At 39.6% G+C, this 10,939-nt stretch overlaps 1 protein-coding gene and 1 non-coding gene across 4 annotated transcripts in view; both read left to right on the forward strand.

Moving 5' to 3' along the window:
• The first annotated feature begins 997 nt into the window (after window positions 1-997).
• The window catches only part of LOC122084702 (serine/threonine-protein kinase EDR1-like), a 33,748-nt gene continuing 23,806 nt past the window's right edge, over window positions 998-10,939 (forward strand). For all 3 annotated transcript variants that reach the window (XR_006141976.1, XM_042653145.1, XM_042653153.1), the window contains exons 1-5: window positions 998-1,496; window positions 3,835-4,257; window positions 4,996-5,099; window positions 8,762-10,026; window positions 10,535-10,575. Coding sequence is in view for 2 of the 3 variants with exons in the window: in XM_042653145.1 (XP_042509079.1) it covers window positions 1,083-1,496; window positions 3,835-4,257; window positions 4,996-5,099; window positions 8,762-10,026; window positions 10,535-10,575 (2,247 nt within the window). In the remaining variant the exon portion in view is untranslated. The remainder of the gene's footprint in view (window positions 1,497-3,834; window positions 4,258-4,995; window positions 5,100-8,761; window positions 10,027-10,534; window positions 10,576-10,939) is intronic.
• On the forward strand, window positions 8,073-8,153 carry LOC122086933. The gene has a single exon (XR_006142564.1). It is a non-coding gene; the product is annotated as a small nucleolar RNA R44/J54/Z268 family (small nucleolar RNA).

Below are 10,939 nucleotides of genomic sequence, written 5' to 3' on the forward strand. Positions count from 1 at the left end.
TATAGTTTATCAATATATATGGCATATTGTTTATGAAACCGTATAAAAACATATTGAAATTGAACTAAATTAAATAAGATTTTGTTTATGAAAATCAAATAAAAACTGTAACGATTTTATATGATTTCAATATTGAATTCATTCAAGTTCTTGACTTCTTGGTATCGTACGATTTTGGTTTATTCTTTCGTCTCTTTACATCAAATCAAAATTATATCAAATTTTAAAATTATATTAATTGACACCCTTATATTCAATTATGATTCTAGAGGTCCCCTCTTTACCAAAAAAAATACAGGCAAAAGAAACACAAAGTCCTCAACTAGTGAAAACAAAATCCTCCACTAGAGATCTACTTTATCAGATATGCCATCCACATAGGTAAAAAAAACTATGCTACGTGATCCATGTTGATTCTGATTGGAAGTCAAGAACCCCATAATCGGTTAATCAGATCTGATAGTTTATCAATTTTAGGGTTTTCTTGACATGAATCAGCCGTTTAAATTTGATCAGAATTGGAATCGGTCATGGCCGATTGCCCCCGGGGTTCATGCGCCACCTCGTCTTGATTCGTAAACCCCACGCGTGTTTCTTTTTTTATTATTCTTTTGGTAAAAAACCCCACGCGTGTTTCAATGGGCGGGTACAAGATGGATTAAGGTTGAACAATACTTATCTCATCCGATTTATTTTCTCTTCTAGCCCCTATTTTCCTACCGTTTGATGTAAAAGAAAAAGGAAAAGTCAAACAAATATGCTCATTCGATCTGTGTGGGAGGATTGCAATTCCAATGAACGGTTGATATAATCCAGAAAGACGTCTTATCCGTAGAGACGTCATACACAGGATCCATTATATGTCTGCGGCGTATCAACGAACTAAACGGAATAAACAGATTGGCTGGCTGGTTTTGAAATTTCGAGGAAACCCAAGACCATTTAATTACTGTCCGGCTTGCAATTGAGAGTATATAAGGTCTACCAAATACACTTGCTTAAGTTTTCCCTCCTCTCTCACTTTCTGACTCCGAGTGCTGAAAGACTGAGGAGGAAGAACCAAAGAGAGAGAAAGAGTAGCGATGAAGCACATTTTCAAGAAACTCCATCTCGGTGGCAATCACGACCCCAATCGATCGAACGAAATTCCTGCTCAGACTGCATCTTCCTCTTGTGCATCTGATCAACGTCCAACTTCCGGCCAAAATTCTGGTCAATCTCCGGCGAGTCCGTCTTCTTCGTCGTCTTCACCTGCTCCAGCTACTACTGTAAGTGCGCCTACTTCAGTTTCCATCGATCGACCGGATTACTTTTCTTCCGAAGAAGAATTCCAGGTACAATTAGCCCTAGCGATCAGTGCATCCAATTCGGAGTTCCGTGAGGATCCGGATAACGATCAGATCCGTGCGGCGACCTTGTTGAGCTTGGGCCGTCTTCGGATTGATACAGCAACAGAAGTGGATGAAGCCGCTGAATCGATGTCGCGTCGGTATTGGGTGAGTTGTTTCAATTGGTGTTGCCTGCTCTAGGTTTTCTTGTTACGCTACTGTAGCTTCTATTCCTTTTTGAAAAATTGGAACTCTTTGATGCTTCGGCTTGTACTGCATGATGAAGAATTGTGATTCTGTTACTGTGTTTGTTCACGAATTCTGGAGAATCTGGACTGTTGGGATTCTGTTACTGTCTTTGTTGACGAATTCTGGAGAATCTGAACTGTTGGTTTTAAACGGAAGAACCTGACCTTTTAGGTTACTAGGATTGATGAAAAACGTCTTAAGTTTGCACACTTAAACTGCCATTTTCCGGACCTTTCTGGAACGGTTTATCAGAAAATACCTCTTTTCCTTTTCTTTCTAACGTGAATTCAAGAACATGAACGTCTTGTGTTTCTGTGCCTATGAAACGACACTGCCACTCTGATTGACTATCGGGGACCTCTATATTCAAATGTTGGTTGTGCAACTGTTGGAAAAGATTGTCACTTGCCAACTTTGTGATATCATGGGGATTTAATTGTTCAGTGGAGGCTGTCGAATGATCCATTAAGGGTGATATTCCAGATTGAAGGATCCAAAAGAGCTAGGGGCAGGCAAAAAATGACCATAGGGTAGGTTGTTAGGATATACATTCACAGTTTAGGCCTTGTCCCGAGTATGGTATCGATCCTCGAATAGAGTGGATTGGAGGGCTAGGATTAGGTAGCGGACCCCATATAGCTGTGTACTACTTCACTACTGTTTTTTATATTGGTTGTTTCGTTCTACTATTACTTTTCCTTATCCTTGTGTTGTTAGGATCCATGTAGCCGACCTCATTAAGTTGGGATGAGGCTTTGTTGTGGTTGTTGTTGTTGTTGTTGTTGTTGTTGTTGTATGGAGTTTAATTGTGGCCGAAGCAAATATGGAAAGCCCCAGTAAAGCTTAAGGATTAACCAACAATGAAGCCTAGGCCTCTAGTGGCCCCTGTCTTTTCATATTGATTTGATGCTGTATCCTAGGTCTGTGTCAGGAGTTATAAGTTTTCAATTATTTATTTGTGAGAATTTATAAAGTTTTACCTGTTAAGTTTGCTGTCAGTGAATATTTATCTGGGGTTTAAGTATGGTGAACTCAAAATTTTAAATTAATAATGAAGTATCACCCATGGTTTTAAGTATCTCCGATACCGATACGATACCCTCCGATACGTATCTTAAATTTAGTCGGCCGATACGATACACACCGATACGATACATTGAATTTTTTAAATCATTTCGTATCAATATATATCCTACAATACATACCGATATGCATCAATACACCACTAATACACATCGATACGATACGACATGCCTCGATACGACTCTATGAAAAATATAAAATTGAGGTAAAATGTACGTTTCGGTATGTATTGGTACGTATCGGTATGTATCGATCGGTACGTATCGGTATATATCAGCACGTATCGGTGAGTATCAATATATATATCGGTACGTATCGGTGAATATCGATACGTATCGCCTCTACGGTCATATAATGGCCAATATGGGTAATTTTTCAGAAAAAAAAAATGATTTTTTGAAGGGTTTTTGTTTCAAAGTTGCTGTCAGTCATATTTCTCTCTAACTAAAGTGGAAATCAAGGTTGGAAACAAGGATTTTACATTTATGGGACAACTACAGACCTTGAATTCTTAGTACGATACCCTCAATTTAGTGTTTATGCATAATACATGTTATCAATAGCTTTTTTTAACAAATTCTTTATGCAAAAGTGTTTAAAAAAATGTTTTCTATCCATTTATGTGTGTATCTTTAGCGTATCTTAATGTATCTCCGATACGATACGATACCCTCCGATACGTATCTTAATTTTGACCGACCGATACGGCGACCGATACCGATACTTTAATCCTTGGGTCACTATCACCCCTTCTTTGGCTTCCTAATCATTATCATGAACGAGTGTGACAGTTCAATTTTTTGAATTACCAATTGCTAAGCATCTATGATTTGATGTCTGGTCTCTTTTAAAAACATTACGTCAAACAAACAGGGATGAAGAAGAAAAATAAATCTAGAAGTGTTATCCGACATGGACACAATCCTATGTGCTGGCTTCTACTAGATCAAACGTTGTATTTGCATCACCAATAAAAAGTAGGGGGAAAAAAGTTGCATTGCAAAGAAGTCTCCTGTCCATTTATCACTGCTCCTCCCAAATATTATCTGGGACATGTTAGAATTTATTGTGAAAAAACTTTAGGGAATTTATGGGTGCAGAATATATTGTTGTAAGTTACATAGAATTTTCTTTTTATGTCCTATTCTGCTTACATTTGTCATTTGTTCACCAGGACTATAATGTGCTTGACTATGAGGAGAAAGTGGTGGATGGTTTCTATGATGTATTTGGGCTCACAAGTGGTCCTTCAAGCCAAGGGAAAATTCCTTCACTTGCAGATCTTCAAACAAATGTTGGGGATCCTGGTTTTGAAGTTGTTATAGTCAATCGGGCACTTGATCCTGCTCTTGAAGAGTTGAAGCAAGTTGCACACTGTATTGCATTAGATTGTCCTACCCCGGACGTTGGGCTTTTGGTACAGAGACTAGCGGACCTTGTTACAGAGCACATGGGTGGGCCAGTTAGGGATGCTAATATCATGCTGGCAAGGTGGATGGAAAGAAGTACAGAGTTACGGACTTCTCTTCAAACCACTGTTTTGCCAATTGGATCTTTAAACATTGGTCTATCACGTCACCGTGCTTTGCTTTTCAAGGTTAGGTATTACAAATTATTTCTTAATGCTGTCCTTCAAAGCTCCTGTATCCATATATTTGAGAAGAAAACTAAACATCATGAGGGGTGACCTTTGTATCCATCATAAGGTCATGCTCCCTCACCACATGGTCAATAAGGATGGAGGAGGCTGGGTCTTTGTGATAGAGGTGTCTGGTCAAATTTTTGCTCGATACAATCACAGGAAGTGGTTAAAAGTGAATCCAATGTTTTGCAAAATTACAAGATTGCAATTTTATTGTAATGAAATCTAGGATTCTTGTAATCGTCTATCATTTTGGTATCACTTTGAAGAGCCGTCTGTTACTCGTTCAGGGTTGAAATCTGACCAATGGGATGGTTTTGTGTCCCTTGATCACATGGTCCCAAGTACCCAACCATTGTGTGCCACATGTAAGTTGTGTTTCGCAAATCCTTATAATATTTAACAACTGCTGCGGGATGTATGAAATATTGCTGTAAATAATGGTGTTTGAACCTTGAAATGTGGTGTTGGAAGCTGTAGACCGTTTCAGTGACAGCTTTTCAAATTTTCTCCTTCATTGTAAGGTGGAGCATATCAATTAGCATCTTGAGCTTATGTTTAGTTAGGACCGTAAATTCACAGCCAAACACACTGTTTCAGTGGTTCTCTATGCTTGAGGATGTAATTACAAAATTAACTGCTTATATTTTCCTTTTTCCCTCTGTGAAATTTGGCCCTTTCTCCTGAACATAGGTACTAGCGGACAACATTGGGGTTCCTTGCAGACTGGTTAAAGGAAGTCATTACACTGGCGTTGAGGATGATGCTGTCAATATAATTAAGTTGGAGAATGACAGGTTATGCTTCCAATGTTTTTAGTCTGTAGTTCAGGAGTTATATTTATCTAAATATTATTGGTTTTTTTGCTTGACTTTGTCCATTTCTTGGAAAAATAATTTTTTTTTGGGATATCATACATACCCAACTTACACAATATATAATGAAATACTTTATTACTAAGTCCCTTTGCGAGAATGTCGGCCAACTTATCTTCACTTCTCACAAAAGAGATGCATACAAGTCCTTGGTCCAACTTCTCTTTGATAAAATACCTATTAATCTCAACATTTTTGGTGTGATCATGCTGGACTGGATTATGTGCAGTGCTGATAGCTGACTTATGTCACAGTATAGCAGCATTGGAAACTGAATAGACGTACCAAGATCCTGAAGAAGACCACGAAGCCAAAGCAACTCACAAATACCATGTGCCATTGCCTAGAACTCAACTTCTGCATTAGACTAGGCCACAACTAACTGCTTCTTACCATGCCATGTAATCAGGTTGCCACCAACAAATTACAAATTGCTAGTGGTGGAACGATGGTCATCTAGAGATCCTGCCCAATTGGCATTTGTGTACGCCTCAACTCTCGTATGGTTAAAAGGGGAGAATAATTTACCATTCCCTAGGGCCGTCTTTAAGTACTGAAGGATACGAAATATGGATTCCATATAAGAGGAATAAGGATTATTCATATACTGACTCACAAGGCTAACTGCATGAGTTATGTGGTCGAGTATGAGATAGATAAGTCTTCCTACCAGCCTCTGATATCTACCTTTATCAATTGGTTCACCTTTCTTATTTTTAAGATGAAAGTTTGCTTCAATAGGTGTATCCAAAGGTTTACACCCTGACAGGCCGGTCTCAGAGAGAAGATCCGAGGTATATTTTAGTTGGGAGAGAACAATACCCTTGGTAGAGCATGCCACCTCAATTCCAGGAAAGTATTTCAGCTTCCCAAGGTCTTTAATCTCAAACTCCTTACCAAGATAGGCCTTGAGCTTAGAGATCTCAATCATATCATTGTTAGTAACAACAATGTCGTCCACATAAACAATCAGGATAGTAACTTGGTTACCTACCCTTTTTATAAACAGAGTGTGATTAACATACTCTGAGTGAAGCCAACTGAAGTCAATAGCCCCAGAGTCAAGTATCTAACCCTGGGAAGCAACAGATGCACTATGATCACAAAAGGCAATACCTGACTGAGCAGAGTGGGAGGGATTGGTGGCAGGCAGTAGCAGCAGAGGAGGATCCTAGCTGAGTCATCATACGACTTAGTAGAGTCATCTCGTTGTTGGAGGAGGAACTTGTGGGACCTGAGTAATCAATGTTATCACAGTTTCAGACTGATTTGCTTGAGACTGGGAGGATTTTCCACAACCTTGATTATGCCCACGAGTGTTAGCAGGTCGCCCATGGAGTTTCCAACATGTCTCCCTAGTGTGGCGCTCAGTCACACTTGTGACTTGACAACAAGTCTGTCAGCGGAGGAAGGGATCAAAACACTCTCCTGACGGCATAGCTGAAGGTCGACGCCTTGGTAACTTTAAACTAGAGGGTGCCTATTAGGCCCAGTTTAAGTTTGGTCAAGCCGATGGGAGGAGCATTTTTCCTAGCATCAGAACCAACAGCTTGACCGATAGAACCTTGTGCAAAAAGTAAGGTGGAGCGATCCTGAGGAACGGGCTAAAGCATCTCAGCTCGACGATTTTCTTGTGCGTGAATCAGAGAAAAGGCTTGGTCTGATACCATAAAGAATTGAGGAAATTATGACTTGTGTCTCTAACTTGACACAAGACTCTATTTATAATGAAAATAAAACCTTAATGGACTTAAGGGTCTGTTTGGTTACAACCATATGAAATATCCTAAAACCCATTATTGCACCACTTTCTAATTAAGAACTTGCTGCTGCTGCTGCTTTTATTTTTTATTTCTCCCTTTCCCTCTCTATCCCTGCCCCTCTGCCCTGGCCCCTCCATCGTTGGTTCTGGCTCCACCTCGCCGCTGCACCCACCGCTCCCCTTGCAAACCCCCCTTCCCTGAACCCACCTCACACTTGCAACTCTTTCTCTTCCCAGACCCGCCCCTGCAATTGCCCCTCCCCAACTCGCATGGATTACCATTCTAAGCCTAACTTGTGCAGCCAGTCTAGTGTCCCAATCATCCACAATCAATCTGTGAAAAGCATTCCAAGGGGACTTCTCAGAGCTAGTGCTAGATGCTACGTTGAGAAATTGCACTTTGTCCCATCACTTCGGACGGATAATTGTGGACCGGACCACACAAGGATTAGTCTGATTCTAGGCTTCTACTGATTACATACTGGATCTATCCGATTTAGAATTGGTCAACAAAAATTTCTTTTGCATTACACTACAGTAGTAATGTGATATGTAATGTATTCAACAATTCGTATAACTTAATTCCAAGTGTTTCCTTATCTAATTAAACACAATTTACCCTTGTGAATACAAGTCCTCTTAAGTATCTTCACATTCAACACTTACAGGAAGCTTTATTAGGTAGGATTTGTTAAAGACACAGCTTTCTTCCAGTTGACAGCCCTGTGGCACAATGTTTAAGTTGCACTATTGCAACATGTTGGTCACAGGTTCAAAACTTGAAAGTGGCTCTTCTGCGAAGCAGAGGGTAAGTCTGTGTACGCTTGCCCCTCCTTGACCTTGCAGTAGTGGGAGCCTCGTGCATTGGGTTGCTCTTTTTTTTTTATTTTTCTCCTTTTTCCAATTGTCGGAAACCTTTCATCCTTCGGTTTTGGGGCTTTTTATATTAAGGCAGATTTTCTTTTCTATTTCCTATTGGTGGGAGGATTAAAGGCTTCTTTGAAACTTCTAATCTGGAATGAGCAGAGAAGGAGGTTCAGTCCGTCATTGCTCTTCGTGGATGAGACTTCAGTTCTCATGATTTTACGTCGGTTTTCCTGGTAAATGAAAACAAGAGTAAAAAAGGAAGAAGAAGCGCAGGTGATGATAAAACAGGGACTTCAGCGCTCCTTTGGAGGATGTTGACTTCTGTCTTGGTATCTCTCTGATGCACAGTGTTAATAACTGTTTTCACTGTTGGAGTAGGAGAGGGAGAAGGGGAGCTGGAGCGGGAGCCAGGAAGAAAGAAGACGTTGGTCGAATAGTGACTGACCCTATTTGTATGCGCATCCACATGACGGGCACGTTCCAAGATCTCCCGCAACTAGAACCTAACACATGGTTTTTATTGACAGTAAGCTGATTAAATAAATGGATCATAGGTTGGTTGAATATTTAGTTCAGTTTAGGCTACGTGTTCTGTTCACGCATTACTAAGCTCCGCACATAGGATCATAGACGAGCGATCTTAGACAGGTTTCGTCCCCTTTTGGGAACACCTTCTTACTAGGTGCTAAGCCTATGCAAATATACCAAAAAAGAAAATATCTATGGTCAATTCTACCAAGAGTAGATTTGCCCCATATGTTATGGCTCATCTCACGCTTAGTCACTCGCGGAGGGTGTTTGTACTACCATTTTTACAGATGTCCCTTCACTTCCAGTGGGAGAATTAATTATTATTATTATTATTTTTTTATTTTTTGACTTTATGCTATTTTTATCTGTTATTGTTACTCGACTCCTTTATTTTCTGGAACTAACTTTTACTTTTCTGAATCAGGGAATTTTTGGTTGATCTGATGGGAGCACCTGGAACACTTATACCGGCTGATATTCTAAGTACAAAAGATGCTTCCTTAAACTCCTGTAATCCAAAATTGAACAAAGCTCCCTCTTTCCAGACAGCTAATGAGTTGGGAGTTGGTTACTCAAGGCCAGAGCCATTACATGGTGAATGTAGTGGTGGAAATGGAAAATCTATCCTTTCAAATGATACAACCTCAGATAGAATCGTAAGTCCTCAAAAAATACAATTAGTTCCTTCTGTCTCAACTACTACCAGTGGAATGCTGCCTCCACAGATTGGCAGCAGTTCCGCTGGAAATTCAAAGACCCTGCTTTCTGCTAATCAGTCGCATCATCTATCTTCGTTGGCTGGTGGAAATTCTGTACAAAATAAAGGGAATCATGGAGGCCTTGTAGTTGGTGATAGTGTGAAGGAACATATTAATGAAGTGCCTTATCCTCAAGATACCAAGGAGGACTCTCAAAACCTTTTTGCGGATCTTAATCCTTTTCAAATAATAGGATCCAGCAAAACTTCTGGACAGAAAATACCCTCAGACTTTAAAGTTAATGATTTTCCGAGGCAGAAAGAAAACATTGCCTCAGGTCCTGGGAGACCCCCTTTACCATTGAAATGGAAGAATCGTTCTACGTGCAATGAGGTGCCTAGAACAAAACAGTATGAATTTGTGGAAGGACTATTTTCAAGGAACAACCAAGAAGCTCAAGATTATAATGCATCGTCTTCATCTTCCCCCAGCTATGCTACTTCAGAAAAAGTCTATTCCGAAATACCTAGAGTTAATTCTTCTGATGCCTCCAGCATTTCTCATCCAGAGAGTACAAGTAAAGCTGACATGGATACCTCTGGTTGTGGAAATTCATTGCTGACATTGAACACAACTCAATATGATAGATTTCCTTCTGATGGGGGTGTCATTCAAATGAATAGACCACTCACATCAGTTCAATTGCTTGAAAAAAATCATCAACAAGAATATTGTCGTAAAGATGGGGCAGGTTCGCAGGATAGCATGGTAGACCAGACAAATGATCATGGCAAGAATATTTCTGGTACGCTTGACCGGAGAAAGTGTACTCATGACAGATTTATGAACACAAGTTTAAAATCAAAGGATCAGGAAAGTTCAAGTCCAGCAGTTCAAGCCAGTCCAAGTAGGCTTGACACAATGCTGGATGATGTAGCAGAATGGGAAATCCCGTGGGAAGACCTTGTCATTGGTGAAAGGATTGGATTAGGTAATATCATTCAGCTGATCTAGAGTTCTCTTGGCTTTCTATTTTTTACCTTCAATGCAATAAGTTTTATTGGAGGTTTTTTTTTTTGGGTGTGAATCCCTAAAGTGATTTATTTTACATTCATTTTCTTTAAATTTAATTTTTTAAATTCTAAAGCAATGGTTTGCTGCTTCCAAATGGAATAGGATTTTGTATTTCTGTAATCTATTCCACAGATTCTAGTTATTATTCTCACTAATTCTGTCAGGATTGTTTAATGTCTGTCTAGATTAAAAAATCTATTTCCTTTTGCTCCTTTCATGAATAGTTCTCATATTTTCTCCCCTGCAGGAATTGTAATTAATTGACTAAATTGTGGATGGTTCTTTTCTCTTTCTTTCTGCTCTTCCACTCACTTCACTCCCATTTTCTTTCCTCTTTCGGAAAAGGGGTGAAGGGTTTGTTTCTTGCCTGCTTATCATCCTATGCTATGCTTACTGGGGTTCATGATAATTTGTCTGTTGGATAGGTTCTTACGGGGAGGTGTACCATGCTGATTGGAATGGCACAGTAAGTTTTTCTTTATATTCTCTCTTCCTCTTTGTTTTAACTTTCTTCACATATGTTAATCACGTAAATTGTAATAGCGATAGTAGGGACTAGGCAATGGGATGGAAGAAGTCAAACCTTAAATCAGGGGGTGCAAAAAAAACCCTGACCTGCCCTGAAACCGCAGATTTCAGTTAGACACGTCCTTGGCTAACCTGGTTTGAATATCATATTAAATTGATGTAAATTCCCACTTAGTGTAATTAATAAGAGTTTAATTAAACGCAAAAAATTTTCAATTTTGAAGGTTGGAACTCAAAACATAAAGGACACAACTCTGTCATCTTATTTACCCCACCCCACCCCACCCCACCCCACCCCACCC

This window comes from Macadamia integrifolia, chromosome 1, assembly GCF_013358625.1.
Source record: "Macadamia integrifolia cultivar HAES 741 chromosome 1, SCU_Mint_v3, whole genome shotgun sequence".
Classification (NCBI taxonomy): Eukaryota; Viridiplantae; Streptophyta; class Magnoliopsida; order Proteales; family Proteaceae; genus Macadamia; species Macadamia integrifolia.